Source organism: Lepisma saccharinum, chromosome 6, assembly GCF_977018435.1.
Source record: "Lepisma saccharinum chromosome 6, izLepSacc3.1, whole genome shotgun sequence".
Lineage (NCBI taxonomy): Eukaryota > Metazoa > Arthropoda > Insecta > Zygentoma > Lepismatidae > Lepisma > Lepisma saccharinum.
Window position 1 is genome coordinate 35,283,356 of NC_139234.1, and position 22,001 is coordinate 35,305,356.

Consider the following 22,001-nt stretch of genomic DNA (forward strand, 5'->3'; position numbering starts at 1 on the left):
TCAGCCGCAGTGTGTGCTGTGTAATGGACTGTTGTCTGCTGAAAGTATGAAGCCTTCCAAGATGTTATGGCACCTGCAATCTAAACATCCTTCGGTGAAAGATAAACTGTTTGAATTTTTCCAACCAAACTCTCTGTACTTCAAAGTCAGAAGTTAACCATCACCCACATGAGCAATGTTAGTCAAAAAGCACTTCAGGCATCATATCAAGTGTCTCTGAGAATTGCCAAAAAAGGCAAACCACATACAATTGCAGAAGATTTGATTCTTCCTTGTGCACTTGATATAGTGTCAACAATGATCAACCCCGAAGAGGCTATGAAAATATAAAAGATTCCATTGTCAAATGATACAGTGGCAAGGCGTATTTCTGATTTGGCCCAAAATGTTCGTGACCAGCTGAAGGAGAAGGTTAAGAAAAGTGAATTTATTTATATTCAACTGGGATGTAACAAATTGTGCTCAGTTCTTGTGTTTCCAATTGACTGAATCTGTGGAAGAGGATATATTGTTCTGCAAACCCTTGCCTCAACATACAACTGGTGAATCTTTATAGTATCAAGTGTTTCAAAATTTTCCTCTAACTCAAGACTTTATTTCAACTTGCGATTATTCTTTTGACATGAAGATGCTGTTCAGTTTAGTGTGCAAACATCTAGAAGGGCTTCAAGAACAAATGGTAAAATATATTCCCTTTGATGAAAATGCCGGTTCAAGATGGATATTAAACCCCTTCATTGAAGAGGACATCAAAATAGCCAATCTAAGCCTACAACTTCTTGACAAACTGATAGAATTATTGTGCGACAAATCTTTGCAATTGGCATTCTGTAATGAAGACCAGGACAAGTTCCAGCTGAAGAGAAGAAAAGAATATCCTGGTCTGGTATCTGTTGCTTTAAAAATCATAATTCCCTTTGCTACATTGTATCTGTGCAAAAGTGGTTTCTCTTCCATGGTAAGCATTAAAACAAAGACCAGAAACCACTTGTCAGTTGAGAATGACTTGATAATGTGCATCACGAAAATTGATCCAGACATTGCCGCACTAGTGAAATCACACCAGGCTCAGGTTTCACACTGGCCTTCATTTTGCATTGCATTTCAATTTTCAGTTTTTGTTGTATTTGTATTCTTCTTGTATTTCAATATGCAGTTTTCACTAGTTTCATACCTCTTTTATTTGAATTGTTTTTTAAATGATTCTTCATCTGTTAAAAAAAATGTTTAATATTGTTTGCTATATTTAACCATAAGTATAGAAATAAAAATATGTCTATCAAAATAAATTCAAAATATTTTTTGAAAATATTTTTTCCGCTACTAGACCCTAATTACATCTATCTTTTTTGCCTCCCTTCGCGACCCCCATGAAACACTCTCGCAGCCCTCAGGTTGAGAAACCCTGCTCTACAGGTACAAGGGAATCTTGCACCTTTCAGACAAGTTGGCAGCCTTTAAAAGGAAGTTGCTGCTTTGTAAGAGAAAGATTAAAGATGAAATCTTTGGTGATTGCTTTCATACATTGAGCACATTGTTAGATCAAACAGTTCAACAATTAAATGAAGAAATCCAAACATTTTTGCATACTTGTTTTTAACATATGTAATCTGGCTTTTCATACATTTTTATCTCGTGAATATCGTATGGCTGAATGAAATGACCAGCTTAAAACATTAAAAAGACTGTAAATCGCCTGTATTAATCATTCACATTATACCTTCATTACTTGTATGTGTACCAACACTAAACAAACACATGAAGAGATTTTGTGTTGATCTTTCATGGTCATATCACATCTATTTATGTATTATTATTATTATTATAATTATTGAGAAGAGGCACTTGCAGATTTTGGCAGTGGATGGGCAGGCACGACAGCTAAAAGTTTGAACACCCCTGGATTACACTTCACTGAAAAAATAATATCTATAGTCATTTTCACGTTCAGAAGACACAATGGGCTCTTATGGGCAATGCTTTTCTTATGGGAAATACGAGCGTGCTGTTGTGAAATTTCTGAATTTACAAATTTAGCTTCAGTAAAATCGGTACCTGCAGTTTTGCAGGAAATTTTGTAGAGAATACGATGGTGAACACAAAAAAACTGGTAACATGCTTACATAATTTTAGATAAATTAAAAACGAAAATTTTCTGTGAAAACACAATTTTTACATTGTTTTCATTCCTAACGTTGAAACATGCCGTAAAATTGAAGCATTCATTATTAAAAAAAATACACTGTTTTTTAATTGTCATAGGTGATGGTTGTACTCAGAATTTATCAATACTTTAAAGCATATGTAACGAACCTGAGAGTTTAAGATTTTATATTTGTAAGAAGTTAAGATTTTTAAAATGTTTGTTATTTCAAATAATGTGCAAGTTGTCACAGATAATTATAGTTAGACTGATACAGTTGTAGTTGGAACTTTTATATATGTTTATAAATACATCAAAATCTGTTCGTGTTGACGTCACTTTCTAATCTCAGCCGAGGAAGTGAACCCACCTAAATCTTCCTCACCTGACGACAGACGGAGTTTGAAAAACAGGTGAAGGTGAAAAATAATAAGAACTTGGAAACGGAGGGAATTCAAGTATAGATTTTGGGTTTCCAAGTTTTCTTCTTGCCGATAAGTTGAAAGTAAGCAATTAATTATGTTGTTTGACTTTCGCTATATGTGAGGGAATTGCCAACGTTAGTATTGAATGTTCTAGTGTTTTACTGGTAAGTGATTATGAAATATACGCGATTATAAAACTGCATTTTAACTTTGAAACAGTGTTGTGTTTCTTTTCTACCCAGCAAGCCCTGATGATTTGCAGATTCTCATGTTCCCGATTAAAGTAGCAGTGGACTAACTTTGTGATGACTGGTGTACAACCGAGGTAGACGTTGCACATATTTGCATTAAAAAATATTCAAATAAAGTATGTGGAGATTTTTTATATTTGTGCAGTAGAAAATGTCGTCGCTGGCCATTTTTTGTTCTGTAATTCCAAGTAAAAACTTCCAGCGACAAAGTTGTGGATAAAATAATGAAATTATTTTTTATAACCACTCAAAGGTTCCCAGAAATATTACTTCCATGCATTTGGAGTTTCTTTTTAACCCGAACCACGCACGAAGTAAGGAGACGTTGTCTGGCCATCATGAGCTGGCTCACCGCAGCATTCCGGCTAATCACAACCAAGTTTTCGAGTTGTTATTTTATTTCCATTCAGTAAAAATATGAACTTCATGCAGTTTGTTATAATAGAATTGAAATTACTTAAATTTAATAATTGACAATTATTTCCAATGCTGCTGTTGTGAGCAACATTAGTGTTGTCGCAAATACACGTTGTTTTTGTTTACATTACTGTCGACATTAATACTGAAATGAAGATCACCTTTCAGTTTCCAACGTACACATAAATTCATAGACACCATATTAACCTTTGAAAGGCTTTCCAACACGTGACAAAATATGGGGCTTCAAGATAGAAATATGACATGCCTTGCTTGAGTCATTCACGTCTTATCAGTTCACGTGGGCCATAACTCATTTGTTTGTTTGGGTTGCAACTTGAATCTAACCCATGTGCCAGGTTCCCCTTACTTGATTGGGAGATCTGCTTTGGTCTCTTTAGACTTTTTCCCTCTCTCGAAAAACTGTTTTCAGTTGTGTGAGCGCTCAGTGATTTTAACTTTTTTAAGTGATTTCTGAAGTGCCATATTCGTGCATTACACTCGCGTGTATAGTGATCGCAATGGATCATAGTAAAAAGGGTAACTGTAACGTTCACAGTATAATATTAATATTAATAATTACATAAAATTATCATTATATATACAAAATATGTAACACCTTCATTGTGAAGGAAGGTCATCATTTCCCGGCGACATGAGCTAGTGCCGTATTGGCAACACTGTGCGGTTTCTCCATAAGCGCCGTTGTGTCTTCTGAACGTGAAAACGACTTTAGTATTTTAAAATTCAATTGTATTCCTCAGAGAGGTTCAGCAAATGCTGATCTGCCATCTGGAAAGTGTTAGAATTTTCCAAAATTGTTTTGTTTTGTTTGTCTAACCACAAAAGTAAAAACTATATATTATTTGCATAAGGAATCAAACTTGTGTTCTTATTGAATAGATTGGATTTTATTTCTTCTTGTATGACCCTTTACGTACAGTTTAATACACATACATATATCAAGAAATGCTTCATGTATATTTTAATTTCCTCTTTGAAGGTCTTCAGTTTCTTTAATTTTGTTAATTCTTTTCCCCATTTTCTCTTCTTTCCGTTAATAATTATCTCTGACTTTATTACTTCCTGTACCATCGTTATTTTGCATTTCTTTCTCCTGATATTTTAGTATCTCTATCTAAGTGCAGCAGTATTTTATGCTAAAAATCTGTCCCTTTTCTTTTGCCTAGCTACAGATCACTGAAAAAATCAATACCTACATCTTCCAATTTGTTTTCTAACTGCTTGTTTGAAGATAATCAAAGTTTTATGTAGCACATGTAGCTAATAGCTATCCTTTTCAAGCCAAATGTTGTCATCTTAGCATGTAATTTAAAGTATGGGGGTTTTCCCCAGTCTTTGAGGATCCCTCCTCTCAACAAGACAGTGCCTTTTTCTCATATTTATATTCCTTGAGAATGAGTGCCTCTTCGGCCAGCTATGCCATTCCGAAAGTATCCTTATCTGCCATAGTTGCAGTTGAGGTCTTTACCGTAACCCTGTCAAGGGGCCTATTACAAGGTAAGCTATAGGTATTGGCATATAACTATTCTCTCAACTTTGCTAAAGAACAGAATAGACAATGTGTTTTCATAATATTAAAATATATTGTGGTGCAAAATGATATTATTTTCCTTATGTACTGAATTCCTGCTGGTGCTCTGTTCATTAATTAAATTTAACAACTTTTTTGCAAGTGTTATAGACTAGAACAATATATGTAATTTTCTTGTTTCAGAATGAATTTCGAGGTCTTACAGGTCTTGTTAAATTTGATAGTAAAGGTTTCAGAACAGATTTTGCATTGGATATTCTAGAATTAACCAAAATAGGCTTGAAAAAAGTTGGCACTTGGAGTTCAGCCAAAGGAGTAAATATAAATAAAACTTATCATCCACACACTGCAGATGATGGAAGCACATTTAACAGAACATTTGTCTTAACAACATTAATGGTGAGTATGAAAGTGTATTGCTGTTTTAATAGTGTATTTGTGGCCAAAGGCAGTATCAACTACTAAGGAATATACAAACTTGATTCTGTGGCCTGCTATGCCAATGTCAATAAGCTAGTAAGATTTCTCCATTAACATACAGATACATTACAGAATGAGAAAAAGGGCATTTTTTAATCAAAATGAATGAAAAAATAGGAGTAAAAATATAAATTATTATTACAAAAGTTTTACTTTATTAGAATCGAATTTCAAATAGTGAATTGGTTTAGGAGTCATTTCATATGAAATCAACACAGCCCACAACCTGACCAACTCCGATTTTCATGAAATTTGGGAAGTTGAAACTATGCATGGAACTTAGTAACTATGAAAATTTTGAGTCTCGTGCGTCTTGTAATTGTTAAATTATTCAAGGACAAAGTTCGCATAAATTGCTCTTTTTGAGCCTGCTTAGCTATACTTAATGTGCTGTAACTCCGCCCCTATTTTGCCTAAAAAGCTCAAATAAAGCTTATTGTACAGGGAATTGAACAAGGTTTCTAGTGATATATAACAAGCCTACTTTTGGATAAAAATGTAATTTTGTCACGTGACCTTGACCTTTGACCTTGAATATCTCAAAACATGTCATCACCAAAAATCGTGAAAAAAATATATTTGGTCCCTCATGCCATACTCTAAAACATAACAAAAAATCATTCTGGGACTGCAATGGGATCAGAAGATACAAAATAATATGTGTAACTATGTGACTGATATAATCCTTATTACATGAACTATGACGAGTCAAAAGTCTCTTAACACCCCCTACAAAATGTAAAGGAGTTATCCTGGTCATGAAAGAAATAGGTTAAGCACAGGGAGATCCCTAGCTGTGTGTGTCAAGCGCAGGTCTGGCATATTGTTGACCGCCATATTGAATTCAATGCAAAAATTTCAAAGGAAAGGGGGTGATGTGATATATCAAATCAGGCTAGAATTTCACGAGAAATGAAGTGACGAAGGTTTTTCCAACATATATTTAACCAGCAAGAAGTTATTACTGCATGCTTGAAACCATTTTCTCCTTTTTGAGGTATTAAAAAAAAAAGCATTAGAATGCTCCTAAGGTGTTAGGAACTCATCGAGATCACGCTGACATCTCAAGAGAGAAAGAAGCATACACACCATTGCACATGATTTTAATCAGCGACATTCACCAAATAGTTGAATACTGAAGAATATTGGAAAAAGTATCTCAAACAATTATGTGACGTATCTTCTGATCCCATTGCAGTCCCAGAATGATTTTTTGATATGTTTTAGAGTATGGCATGAGGGACCAAATATATTTTTTTCACAATTTTTGGTGATGACATGTTTTGAGATATTCAAGGTCAAAGGTCAAGGTCACGTGACAAAATTACATTTTTATCCAAAAGTAGGCTTGTTATATATCACTAGAAACCTTGTTTGATTCACTGCACAATAAGCTTTATTTGAGCTTCTTAGGCGAAATAGGGGCGGAGTTACAGCACATTTACTACAGCTAAGCAGGCTCAAAAAGAGCAATTTATGCAAACTTTGACCTTGAATAATTTAACAATTACAAGACAAACGAAACTAAAAATTTTCGTAGTTACTAACTTCCATTCATAGTTTCAACTCCCCAAATCTCATGAAAATCGGAGATGGTCAGGTTGGAAATTGCACATATCTGTGTTGATTTGGCATGGAATGACTCTTAGGTGATCAAAAGAAGTGTATTAGAAACGTTTTCTGAGGAAATTAGTACTGTACATTATTTTTTGATAGTGTAAGTTAATAAATCTGTCAGTCTACTTTTCTGGATAATAGAGTAATTTAATTATCTAATTAAGTAACTCAGTATATATACTAGTCTATGATATTAAACCTGAAGGAATGAACTTTCTGAACAAAATGTTTAATGGCAAAATACAAGGTCAGTTCAAAAGTGCACAGCCTTCAGCACCAGCAACACCATGACTACAAATAATGCAATTTTTAATACACACTGCTTGAATTTAACGACAGCTGGATATACCTATAATTGGTTTTATGTGAATTCATGACAATATTTAACATTTCTTCTCAAGGTGTCAACTGCTGAAATGGGTATTAACTACTGGTGCCTATCCCTTATTTATTAATTTTTGATAAAAATTTCAAGAAAGTGAAAGTTATCTACAGTAACAATACATAGTTACATACACATTTGTATTCCACACATTCAAATAGCATGAAAGTTTTAAAGTAATTACAAGTTATATATTTTTTAAAAGTTACAGTAACAAGTTTAAATACATCATATCCACAATAGTTAAAATAGTGTCCAGGTGCAGCTTATACATACATGAACTAGTGCATAGCATTCATCTACTTGGTGGTTATGCAGAGATAGGTAATTAGGTGAAATCTATCGCTGAAAAAACTTTCGCAGAAAAATGAATAGTAAGTGTATCAGAGTTAATTAGTGGATAGCAATCAATCCATCAATCTTTTTTTTAAGTCTTGGCTTTGTGACAACTGTGGGCTAATTCCTAATTCTGTGATTTGCAAAAATCTATGAGAATTATCTCAAAATTTTGTTTTATTTCAGAGCCATCCCTATTTCATGATAAAGGAAGCAACTACTCAACTCAAAGGAAACGAACGTTTTGAGGGTTTTGTAGTGGATCTTATTGATGAAATATCTAAAATCCTTCATTTTAGTTACACATTCAAACTTGTACATGATGAAATGCATGGGACATGGGATGAAGACAAAAGTCAGTGGACTGGCATGATTAAAGAACTGTTGGAAGGAGTAAGTAGAAATATGAGTAAATTATGTAGGAATTTGGTTTTATGTTTTTGAGGGGACTAAGACAAGAATACTTAAAATGTGAGAAAATTTTGTCATATTGCTGCATTGGATCCGTAAAACTTGAATGTATAGTGTGAGAAAAATGTAAACATATTTTTTTTATGCATTTAGCTTTAATGATAGAAAATCACTCATTATTAAGGGGATTTTTTCTTGTATGTACGCATTGCTTGCATTGTAGAATTATTTTCCTGTAGTTTACGGTTATTACAAGCATAAGAAAACAGTTTTTCATTGTGACGTTTCAGGAGAACACACGCTCCCTTCATCAGAGATTTATATTCATTTTGACTAAAGATACAGTTATAACAATGGTTAGCAGATGAAAAATCTGTTGAAAATAAATGTGTGTGCATTCCATTCTATAAGGGATTCTCACATAAAATTGCCAAAATTTTTAGAAGATTTAATTTCAGAATTGTTTTTAGATCACCAAGAAGTTTGGAATGTACATTTAATGAATTCAAAATGAGAAACTCTCTACCAGATGTGGAAACCACAGGAATATATAATATAAGTTGTTCATGTTCAAAGGATTATGTAGGACAAACAGCAAGGAAAATAGTAAGATGGCATGAACACGATTTGTCATTATAAATCTAAACCCAAGAACAGGTTTGTCAGCTCACATCATCGAAGAGAAGCATTTGATTAAAAAGAGAAGGGTTTTAAAAAGATTGATGGGAAACATAGAGTTTAATGTCTGGGAAGCTTCGTTCATTGCAGAGGAACACTGGAATAAATTAAATAATGAAAATGGTGGGGGTCAAAGGTTGGTATGGTCTCAGGGAGTGTTCAGATGCTGATATGAGCACTCTGTAAATACTGAGGAACGCCATTGGGTATAACAACTACCAATACTACCAACAAATCCTACCTCCACATCCCCGAAGGCTGTTAGCCGCGTGACCCCTGGGCAATGCAGCAAAAGATCATACGGCCCGCTATGGCGGGCGATGCTGTAGCAGACGGAGGAGGGTGAAGGCGAGTATCCAGCGCCTAAACTGGATGTTATCAGCTAAGGGAGTAAACCCTAACAGAAAATCCTGGTCCTCCAAAGAAATGGGGGTTGAGCACTAGGCCAGCACCCTGGTCTCATAAAAATAACCTTCCGCTAAAAAAGCTCAATTACAGAAAGCCGGATGGATTAATGGAAAACGACCTAGGCATATGAAAAGGAATAAGAAAGATATAATCTGTGTAGGAACATGGAATATCATGACTATGCTAAAACCTGGAAAAATGCAAGAAATAGCTGACCAAGTCTTAGCAACAAAGTTGCAGATAGTCGCATTACAGGAAGTAAGATGGAAAGGGCAAGGAGAAATCAAGAAAGATAAATACTCTGTGTATTATAGTTGTAAAGAAACTACGGGTCAGCATGGAACTGGATTCCTAGTAAAGAGAGAAATGGTAAAACATGTACTAGGATTTGAACCATGTAGTGAAAGAATATCTAAACTTAGAGTGAAGGGAAGGTTCTGTAATGTGACATTTATAAACGTGTATGCTCCAACAGAAGAGAAAGATGATGACATTAAAGATAAGTTTTATGAAGAACTGCAAGTAGTGCAAGATAAAACCCCGAGACATGACCTGATAGTCCTGTTGGGAGATTTAAATGCAAAAATAGGAAAAGAGGATGCATTTGAAGAAGTAACAGGTAAACATACATTGCATGAGATAACCAATAATAATGGAGAATTAGTATGTAACTATGCTATTGCAAATAATATGACTGTAATGAGTACACAGTATGAACATAAAAAGATACATAAAGGTACCTGGGTGTCCCCAGATGGGAAAACTACCAACCAAATTGACCATGTTTTAGTAAACGAACATAAAAAGGAAATGGTGCAGGATGTAAAAAGAATGAGGGGTCTGAATTGTGATTCGGATCATTTTTTGGTCAAGGCAGTAATCAAACAGAAATTAATACCTGTACGAAAAAGTATTCCAAGACAACAGATAAAATGGAATAAAAGCAATATGCATAGTAAAGAAATTCTGAAACAATATAGGAAAAAAATGAGTCAAAATTTGGAAAACATTATTGATACCCAAGATATAAATGAAGATTGGAAGCAACTCAAAGAAGCTATTCTGAAAACAGCAACTGAAGTAATACAAAAGCAAGATGGTAAACCAAGGAATGAATGGTGGGATAATCAATGTAAAATGGTAATAAATCAGAAAAATGCTGCACGACAAAGATGTTTACAGAGACACACAAGGGCAAATTGTGAAGAATATGAGAATAAAAGGAGAATTGCCAACAATGTATGCAGAAAGAAGAAAAAATAATGGATAAATGATAGAATCAAAGAGATTGAGGAATACCATAGAAGAAAGGATTCAAGAAATTTTTTTAAGGCTGTGACATCTCATGTAAGGAACTACACTCATGCAACTTCATTATGTAAAGATGCATCTGGAGAAGTAATATCTGAGAAAGAAAAAGTATTACTCCGTTGGAAAGAGTACTTTCAGGAATTATTAAATTGGGAACACATACCGTATGAAGATGAAATACCCGAAAAATTGGAAAATGATACTGAAATTCCAATACCAACATATGAGGAGGTAAATAAAATCATAAAATCCTTAAAAATGAATAAGTCACCTGGTTCAGATAATATCACAGCAGAACTGATAAGACACGGAGGATATATGATAAGGAATAAAATTTATAATCTGATACTCAACATATGGAATAAAGAGGAAATGCCACAAGAATGGCTACATGGTATCATTTGCCCAATCTTTAAAAAAGATAACTACAGACCAATTACGCTTCTGAATGTCGCATACAAAATCTTTGCAATTCTTCTACAAAATAGAATCTCTGAAATTACAGAAAACAAATTGGGTGAATATCAAATGGGATTTAGACCAAATAGATCTACAGTTGATAATATATTCATACTGCGACAAATATATGAAAAATGTTATGAATATAATATTGAATTGCATAATATATTTTTCGATTTTATGCAAGCATTTGACTCAGTAAATAGAAATATAATTCCTACATGTCTAAAGAAAATTAATGTCCCAAACAAACTAATAAGATTAATAAAGTTGACATTACAAAACACTACAGCAGTAGTAAAAGGAAACAATGATTTTAGTCAGAAATTTGCAATAAATAGAGGAGTAAAACAAGGAGACCCATTATCAGCAACTTTATTTAGCATACTCATGGATGAAATAATTCAGAACTTGGAAATCAGAGGAAACATTTCAACAAGATTAAGACAGATCTGTGCATATGCAGACGATATAGTAATTACTACAAGAACTAAGCAATCAATGGTGGACTCACTAGTGAAACTAAAGCAACAGGCAATGAAATATGGACTAATAGTGAACGAAAAAAAGACAAAGTATATGAGATGTACAAGAAGAAAAATCCAACAACAAAAAGAGGATATAGATACAATGCACATAGAGCAGGTACAGTCATTTAAATATCTCGGGTCAATAGTAAATGGAAACAATGAAATTGAAGAAGAAATTAAAGAAAGGATTGCAGCTGGAAATAGAGCATTTTATGCGAATAAGAGGATATTCCAATCCAAACTAGTTTCCAGAAAAATAAAATTAAAGCTGTATAAATCCATAATAAGACCTGTGGTTACATATGGCTGTGAAACCTGGGTGCTGAAAGAAGATATAATTCGAAAACTAATGATATTTGAAAGAAAGATATTAAGGAAAATATATGGCCCAACGAGACAATCTAATAATATATGGCGATAAAAACAAACGAAGAGCTTGAAACATTAGTAAAGAGTAAGAATATAAGAAGATTTATCAAAACACAAAGATTGAGCTGGTTGGGTCATATTGAAAGAATGCCCGAAGAAAGAATTGTGAAACAAATTTACAATTGGAGACCTATTGCTACAAGATCACAAGGAAGGCCCAAAACCAGATGGATAGACGATGTCAGAAATGACATAAGAAAACTGAAGACACAGAACTGGAAGAAATGTGTGTTGAGTAGAGAAGAATGGAAGGATGTAATTGAGCAGGCCAAAGCCCATAAAGAGCTGTAGCGCCTTATAAGAAGAATGAAAATGGTAACATAGATCCAGTATGGAGTCTTCTTTTGCACAAATGGAGTAAGCCACCATCTTTAAAATTTAATGTAACAGAAAACATCAAGAGACTTTGTGAAAACAATGATGACTCAATTGCCTGATGATATTTGGGATTCATAATTTTAAATTAAAAATATTGTGATCAAATTTTTTTATCTGAAATAAAAATAAAACAGACTGCTTCTTTTCACAGTTAAGTTGCTATATTACAACAATGTAACATTGACAACATCCATTATATAATGGATTCTTTTTGTTTAAAAAATTGCTAACTATTGTTATAACTGTATCTTTAGTCAAAATGAAAATAAATGTCTGATGAAGGGAGCCTGTGTTCTTTGAAATGTCACAACGGAAAACTGTTTTCTTATGCTTGTAATAACCGTAAACTACAGGAAAATAATTAAGGGGAGAATTTTTGCATATTTGCATGTTTTTTTTCTTTGGGGAGAATTCATATGCTTTCAACGGATTCATTCATTTTGCTTGATCGGGAACAATCTTAATCTAGCAAAGTTTTATAGTGCATATAAATGCATATTTGAGGCATTATTGCTTATTTGAGCTGAATGTGCATATTTTTTGAATATATTGGAAGTAATTTAATATAATCATTCATTTCAAGTTTGCATCTTCAGATTTTTTTGTCCTTTGTGTTGAGTCAATGGCATCCAGTAACAGGAAACTACAGTTGTTGCAATGATAAGGAAATCCACCCTCCCACCAATCACCCACATAAAAGAGAAATTAGTCATATTTCCAGGTGCCAGTGAAATCAGGGTGGCATTATTTGTTGGGTAGCTTTTCATGTTATCTTCGTAAATCTGTGAGAGTTCTTATGTTTGAGTGGTACTTGTTTCAGGAGGGGATAAAGGGTGCATTTCCCATCTGGTTGCAACTGTTCATCCCTTGGTAAGGATGCTATATACTCTATGTGATCAGAAGTATCCGGACACACTATGAAACATGTGTTTATCATAGAGGGCGACACAGTACTGCCATCTACCGTGTGGAACACATGGTCAGCAATCTCAGTGCTCTGCAGACAGCAGTATGGGACCGGCTGAGGAACTCGCAGACTTTGAATGTGGTCAGGTGGTTAGGTGCCACTTGTCGAGATTTCCACCCTCCTAAACATTTCTAGCTCCAATGTTTTTGATGTTATAGTAAAGTGGAAACGTGAAGGGACGTGTACAACCCAAAAGCATGCAGGCCAACCTCCCATGTTGACCTCCAGAGACTGTCGAGTGTTGAAGAGGGTTGTACAGCATAATCGTCAATCATCCATTGCCACCATTACACAGGAATTCCGAAATGCATCAAGATCTAATCCAAGCACCATGGCCGAGCAGCTGCCCATAAGCCAAACATCACACAGGCAAATGCGAAACGCCGCCTTGCGTGGTGCAAAGAGCATCGAAACTGGACCATAAAACAGTGGAAAACTGTTGTGTGGAGTGCTGAATCACAGTACACAATCTGGCGATCCGATGGCAGGGTGTGGGTGTGGTGATTGCCTGGTGAACGACATCTACCAACCTGTATAGTGACGACAGTGAAATTCGGTTGTGGTGGGGTTACAGTGTGATCATGGTTCTTCTGGACGGGGCTTGTCATCCTTGTTGCTTTAAGTGGCAATGTCACGACACCATCGAAGACCAGTTTGGGAATGACCATTGTGTCTTGCAACATGATTGAGCACCCATCCATACTGCAGGGCATGTGGGGAAGTGGTTTGATGACAACAACGTCCCACTAATGGACTGGCCTACTCAGAGTCTTGATTTGAATCCCATAGAACATCTCTGGTATGTTTTGGAGCTCTGACTTCGTGCTAGACCACACCAACCCACATTGATACCTCTTCTCATTTTGGCGCTCTGCGAGGAATGTGCTGCCATTTCCCAGGAAACCTTCCACCACCTGATTGAAAGTATGCCTGTGAGAGTGAAGGCTGTCATCAAGGCTAAAGGAGAGCCAACACCGTATTGAGGACAGCCAAAACTTGTACTTCATTTTCAGGTGGGTGTCCGGATACTTCTGATCACATACAATATATATGCTTATGCTTCCAAAGAATTTACTGGAACCTCCCATCTTGACTTGGAAATATTTAAAATACTACAGTGTTTGATATTCTCCATCCAGTGTAAGAACGAAGCAAATGTAAACAAAAGGGTGTGACTTGTGAGTTTCGGACTTGATTCCATAATACTGATATTCACTCATTTTTTTAGATAATGTGCATGAAATAACCCACCCTCCTTCAGTGTACAAGCTTAGGGAAATAGCACTCCTTTTGCCAAACACTCTACATTCTTATACTTTGGAACAGCTGCCATCTGGAATAGTCATTTGAATTTCTCTCGGTCCATGTGCATCTGTTTATATTCACTCCATGCTTGCTGTGGACGGACAATAGTTAAAAATTTGTAATACCGAAAGACAGTGGGAACAAGGGTGGGCAGCTGCCCCCCACTTCTTGCCACTTTTGCCCCCCCCCCCCCCCCCCCGCCGCACTGTTTGGCCTCTTAATGCTAAGCCTTGTCTACCAAGAGAAAGTAATCTGTCCTTGCTGCTCAATTGCTACTGCCGAAAGATTGAAGAGAAAATTGATATAACTGTGAATAAGAAACTGCAATGTGGTTATTACTGATTATTACTCTAAGCATGTACTTATTAAATTTAATATCTTATGTATTTAGAATAATTTATTGCGCTTCACATGGAAATTTACATACACAATTATTGTCACACATATCAACTTCTCAGTTTCCACCATGACCACAATTCCACCGTGAACAGAATGTGTTGTTCTAAGCACTGCATTTTGAAAGTTCATGGTAGTAGTTCATTATTCGAATTTCTGGCAAGTTCTTTTGAAATAGAAAACAACCATTCATCCTCAATGATGTCCACAATCAAAGTTAGAAAAAATAGTTTTTTTTTTGGTCTGAATTATTTTATTATTACTACTCTTTGTCCATGTATTCCCTATGCATATGAATACTTCTTCAGGAAAAGTTTCCTTTGGATTTGGGCCAAGATTTTATGGCTTTTGACTAAGTAAGACTACTTGTTGTGTATATATGTCAAACCAGGGTGACAACAGACCTGGAAAACTGGGAAAAGTCAGAGAATTTTGTCTTTATTGAAATTTTTTTTTGAAGATATCATTATGGATTTCTACATGGGAACAGGAAATCTTGTTGCTAAGTTTCGGCCTCAACTTTTAGGCCCCTTTTATGCACAACACAACCATGGTGCCAGAAACCAGTAATGGTAGAGAGAGAGAGAGACAGAGAGAGAGAGAGAGAGAGAGAGAGAAAATGAGATAGAGATATTTTGCGTCGCCCCTTATGGTCATTATGCACCCTTCGGTATATACGGGGAAAATTCCATTATCTAAAACCCTTACCTTAAAATAAAAAAGGGGGTATGGAAAATAACTTTCCCAAAATAAATTTCAAGGAATCAAACTCTCACGAAGAGGCATAGGCCATGTGACTTACAATTTGAAACAGTAGTTTAAAAACACCATGAAGGTATAATTTCAGGTATTTTCCAGAAAATGCGCTAAAATGAAAATGTGAATTTTGGGGAAAATAACACCGAATAGTAATATATAAAAAATAAAAAAATGAACCAATTTGAAAAAAAAAAATAAAAGGTCAAGGGCCCTACCGATTAGGCATAAATAAAACAAGAATATCAGTAGTTATTTATTGCATTAGTAACAGTCAGTCCTAACCTAATTTTTGGCATAATCACCACCGTTGTTCTGGCATGGTACTAAATTTTGTATGTCCATGGCATATGTGTCTGAGATATTTTTCTTTTTGACAATGTTAGCGACTGTGTACATAATTTTGTCCTCAGCAGTTGGCCACTTCCAATAGTTTCCAGATGGAATCATGGTGGATACCAATATCTCTTGCAGATTAGTGTCGATAGCTTTCACTTCACCTGGGTAATGACTGTCTTCATAACACACTAAATACCAGTTGCCCACCTGTATATTATCGGGTATCCTTATTCTGATGAAATTCAAGAGTTGAATAAAAGAGCTTGAAACAACATGGATTTATTTTTGTATTTCCGGGCAAACTGGTTAATTACCTTTCCAAGAATGGATAATGGACATCAAGTGGTCTATCTGCGACTGAAACATGCATGTCAACTTCTTTTTCATGATGTTACTAGCAGAACATGCAAAGTCTACAGAAGACTGAAAAATGACAGCGGAATTTTTGCTCATTATTGCCTGTTTCAGCAAAGATTTTTCTCTTCTAAAAAACCCGTCTACTACTCCTTTTCCTTGGGATGTATCAGAATATTTCGAGCTAAATGACCTCTTCAACTTATTTAGTAATTTTACCATGAACTTATTTTTAAATTATGAGGAAGGATCAACACTCCAGATTGTATTTCATTCTGGATTGCATTCCCTACAATTGGACTTTTACCTAGGAAAATCACTTAAAATCAACATGAACATGAAACAAAAGCCAATTTATGGTGAAGATATTCACCAAGATGGATAGTGCACTTTCCAGTTCCCATCCTTTTCACCGTAGTATAAATCTGTAACTCAAATACATGTGGATGAAAGAAACTGTATGTAAGCTAAAAACTTAAATCACTGTGTACATTACCAGTGTTAGTAGTCAATTCTATCATGGTAAATCCTAGCAGTAGGATTCCTACATCATAGTGTGTACAAATAGTTAATGGAATTGCAAGAACTAGATTGCATTGTACTGATGTGCCTAATAATTTCTCAAGTAACACACGTCACATGTGTGTCACATACGTCACATGTGTGTCACATACGTCACTGTGACATGTGCGATAAAATATTTCCACTACTGCCAGGAACAGGAAGGAATTATTTGTGGTGTTAAAAGTTAGCCTTTAGGTGTCTACTTTATCCTCGGAATAATGTTGCTTCTAGCTCCCCCAGTTTTTTGTCCATATCAAAAAGTATAGATTTTTGTGACGTGTGTGATAAATATATCAGTATGCAACTGAGGAGTCCGTGACTAGTCTATAGAAGTACCAAATAGGAATATTTCTTTATTATCTGAGGAGAGAAGATCCTGCTATTGAGTTCTACAGTTTACCAGATTTTTTCTTCTAGCTGGCAAACCAATAAGAAAATCAAATAAAATGCATCATTTTGAAAATAAATAACAATGTTGGAAAATCTATTTTTTTAAATACTTGTATGCAAATTAAAAAACAAAACAAATTCATATTCAGAAAATTCAGGCCTTTTATTATGAAATTTCAATGTTTTGATATCTTGATGGGGAAATCTTGTTTTTGGTTTTATGAGTTCATTGACCGTGCAATCGCCCTAAGTAGTTTATTATCAGGGTTGGCTTTAGGTTTGTTCAAGCAACAGGATTGTTAAGCTCCAAAGAGGGGAAGGCAGGAGGGATTACTTGGTTATTCTGTTTGGAACATTTGTAAGGTAAGTGAAATCAGAAATGAAAAAAAAAAAAAACTAGATTTCATTACCTCTGTTGTCACCTTCTATTTTGTACTCTTTATAAACAGTAAAGTTTTATATCTGGTGAAAATACTGAGATACAGCATATACAGCAATGGTTTCCAAAGTGAGTGAACTCTACTGCCTTCTTATTTGCAATGTAGTATTATAGAGAAGTTATTAGAAATAATGGATTGGTGGTGTGTGTTTCTTCTTGCATACCACGTGTTTGTTGATTTATAATTGGCTATGCTATAACACCATTAAGCCTTGTTTCCATGATATGAAAAACTCAATATGCTGACCAAGGCAGAAATTTATTTTATTATAAAACATAAACTAAACGTAACGTTTCAACCTTCTAGCAAGGTCTTCTTCAGACTATGTACCAAGTACAAATGTAACAAGGTACAAGAACAGGATGATATATATATATACAAAAATACTCCCCTCCAGACTATTAGAAAGTTGTTCTGGAACATTCTAGCAGGTGACTTTCCCTTGTCAACTTTACTTTCACCTGAAAGTGAATGTGGTTGGACTCTTTATCTCCCGCTCTATTTCCTTCATTCTTCTTCATTCATCTCTCCTCTTTCTCTCTTGTCCTTTCCACTCTTTCTAACACCTTCTTCCATTCTTTGTCCACTTCCCAAAAGCAGTAACACTAATGACGTACAAAACTACCGACCAATAAGTATATTATCAGCCCCAGCAAAAATATTCGAAAAAATCAACACCGTTACATATTTGCCCACGTAAAACCTGTAATATCATCGTTTCAGCATGGCTTTGTACCAAGTAGATCGGTGTTGACCAATCTCTCCGATATTACCAATTTTATTAGTTCAACATTGGACGAAGGAGGTCAGGTTGACGTAATATATACCGACTTTTGCAAAGTGTTCGACTTGGTTAACCACGATATTCTATTAAGTAAATTAGCATGCTTCAATATTTCTGAACCACTGCGTCAACTATTCGCTTCCTATTTGCAGAACCGTAAGCAGTATGTAACGTATAAAGGCCACACATCCGACGAGATAAGAGTCACCTCAGGAGTACCTCAGTGGTCTAACCTTGTGCCACTTCTTTTCACATTACTTATTAACGATTTGCCGGATTCATTTGAAAACTCACACAAATTGCTGTTTGCAGATGACCTGAAATTTTACAGGAAAATAAGCAAACAAGATGACAGTGCGCAACTTCAAAATGATGTTACAAAGTTAGAAACATGGACAAAAACCAATGATTTAACACTAAATATCAGTAAATGTCATTATGTAATATATACTCGAAAGAAAAACCCAGTTGAATTTCAGTATCAAATATACAACAATACTCTAGCAAGAAATTTTACAGTCAAGGATTTAGGGGTTATTTTTGATTCAAATCTTACTTTTAATAAACACATAGAACACATAATTAGTGAAGCATTCAAGAACCTTGGGTTTATTCTTAGAATGGGGAGGGATTTCAAGAGTATAGAGACACTAAAAGTTTTGTATTATTCATATGTAAGACCCAAACTCGAATATGCATCTGTTATATGGAATACAGACACAGCAAAGTACAGTGTAGCAATTGAAAGAGTCCAATCGAGATTTCTTAGATTTTTAAAATACAAATTTCAGAAAGTTTACCCCACATTTGAACACTACGACAACCTAATATATGAATGTCAGTTTACGAAGCTGTGTCACAGAAGAAGGTTACATGAAATAGTATTCTTGTGGAAATTGTTAAATCACGAAATAGATGCTGAACATTTACTCTGCCAGATTAATTTTCGAATCCCGTCGTCGAAAACTAGACTAAAGAATGAAGTTTTTCTTATAAAGAAGGCTAGATCCGAAATTAAAAAGAAATCTCTATTGCGGAGAATGTGCACCAGTTACAATAACTTGCTAATGAAGAATAACACAATTGACATCTTTTCTATGAACCTAAGGGACTTCAGTAAAGCCACTATGAACACAATGACCTAAGCTTAAACACATAAGTTCGTATTTAAATTGTGTGATAAAGTGTATATATATGCTATAACACCATTAAGCCTTTTTTCCATGATATGAAAAACTCAATATGCTGACCAAGGCAGAAATTTTTATATATATATATATATATATATAATTATATATATAATTTCTATCTCTATATTACAGAAATATATGTAATTGTAATGATTGAGTTCAATAAATAAATAAATAAATAAGTAAATAAATCAGTCCCCCATTCCAGTTCATTGTGTCTTCTTCACCTTTCTTCTACATTTCCTTGGCCTCTTTCCATTTTCTCACTAGCATTCTCTTCTCCCTTCCTATATGCTAGGCCTCATCCCACTCTGTCATGACCTGTTTCCCTCGTGTGTTTAAATATCGCATTTCTCTCTCTCTTAAGTCATACATCATCCCTCTTTTTCGTTTCTCCTATGTACACACTCTGACATTCTTTACATTTCACTTCGTAGATAATCCCTTCCTCTTTCTCTTCTCTGTTTACCTTTTTCTTGTTAGCATTCTTCGCTATTCTTAAGATGCTTCTCCCTCCCTTCCTGTAAGTTTTAATGCCCACTTTTCTAAGCACTTTGCATATCTTTTCTGTGGTCTTCCCCATACTCCTTATTCCAAACCTCCTCTCTTTTTCTTTCTCTTCCTCTTTTTCTTTATCTTCCAATTCTCCTCTGCCACTTTTCTTCCTTCTTCTGTTTATATTTAGTCTATCCTCCTTCTCATAGTCATTCTTTTCCAGCTGTTTCCATAGGCTATTTATTTTGCCTTCTTTTTCACATTCTTTGGTGCAAATTTTCTTGATTCTGTCCTCCATATTCTATATAAAATTTATTTTTGTCACCTCACTTACATCACTTCTTTTGTGGCAGAATACCCCTGCTGCACACTTCTTCTGAAGCCAAGAAAGGAGAGGAACTAGGATGGAAAGAAGAAAGGAGAGAAGAGGAAGAAGAGGGGGATACCAGAAGAAGAGTTGTGGTAATAGGGAATGCAGACCTATCAAAAGAAGAGGAAGCTTTTTTAAAACTAGGATGAGGTTTCAAAATTAAAGAAAGAAATGTAGATTGTGAAGAAGTCATATATGACATTGAAGAAGCAGTGCTCCATATAAAAGAAGAACCAGAGAGAGACAAGATTAGAAGAAGAACAGCAGTCATACTGAAGACAGTAATGGCAAAACAAAGAAAAGTAGATAATTTGAGTCAAAAAGAAAGGGAAGGGATGAAGAAACTAAAGACAAGAAGTGATGTGGTGATAGAGCTGGCAGGTAAAGGAGGAGCAATTGTGGTGATGGAAAGAGAATGGTACAAGAGGAAGTATGAAGACCTAAAAGAGAACGGATATGAGGAGATTTGTGGAACAGAAGAAGAACAAACTACAAGAGAAAGGGTCATACTAGACTGTAGGAGGATAGGATTCAAGAAGTGCATAAAGGAGACAGGAAGACTACCAAGTTTGAAAGGCTTTCCAAAGATACACAAAGAGGAGATAAAGTTGAGACTAGTAATGGACTGTAGAAACTATATTTAAGAACCCTTGGAAAAGAAATTAAAGGAAGTTATTGAAGTGTTAGTAACACAGCCAGATAGCAGAGCAGTTAAGAACAGTGAACAAGTAGTGGACCTCATAAAAGGAGCCTGACCCTATGGCCGAGTGGTTAGCACATCGCACTGTGACGCCAAGGGTCCCGGGTTCGAATCCCGGTCAGGCTTGGTTGTTTGTGAATGTCCATTCATCAATTTCATCATTTCATCACTCATCCCCAACTTCACAAATTAGCCAAGAGGCACAAAACACGAAGTAAAATAAACTAAATCATTCAATCAATCAAACTCATAAAAGGACTAAAGTTGAATGAGATGAAGACAACAATGTTTAGCTTATACGTGAAAAGTATGTTCCCGAGCATCAAGAGCGGACACATTATGGACATTATTAAAAAGAGGATGGAAAAAATATATAGGAGAATGGGATAGTAAAAGAATAGTGAAGGTGCTGGAAACCATTTGGATTAACGGTTACAGTATAATGGGGATAAAATAATGTTAATGAGTGAAGGACTGAATATAGGTTCTAGCCTATGCCCAGCATTGGTTGAATTGGTTATGAATGAATGGGAAAAGAAAGTAGTAGAAAAAGGAGGTGACAAAATGATTCTGTTTTGCAGATATGTGGACGATTGTTTTGGCATATGGAAGGAAACGAAGAGGCAGCTCAACATATTTGTCAAAGAAATACAAGATGAAGAAAAAGGGATACTATTGGAACTCGAGATAAAAGAAGAAGACAAGATAAGCTTCCTAGATATATTGATGAAAAGGAAGAGA

General features: G+C 35.1%; 1 protein-coding gene across 1 annotated transcript in view; it reads left to right on the plus strand.

The window, feature by feature from the left end:
* Positions 1-22,001, plus strand: part of LOC145989043 (glutamate receptor ionotropic, kainate 2-like) — a 98,545-nt gene that overhangs the window by 53,166 nt on the left and 23,378 nt on the right. Inside the window, exons 8-9 of the mRNA XM_083124341.1 lie at positions 4,975-5,190; positions 7,793-7,999. Of these exons, the coding sequence (XP_082980467.1) occupies positions 4,975-5,190; positions 7,793-7,999 (423 nt within the window). The remainder of the gene's footprint in view (positions 1-4,974; positions 5,191-7,792; positions 8,000-22,001) is intronic.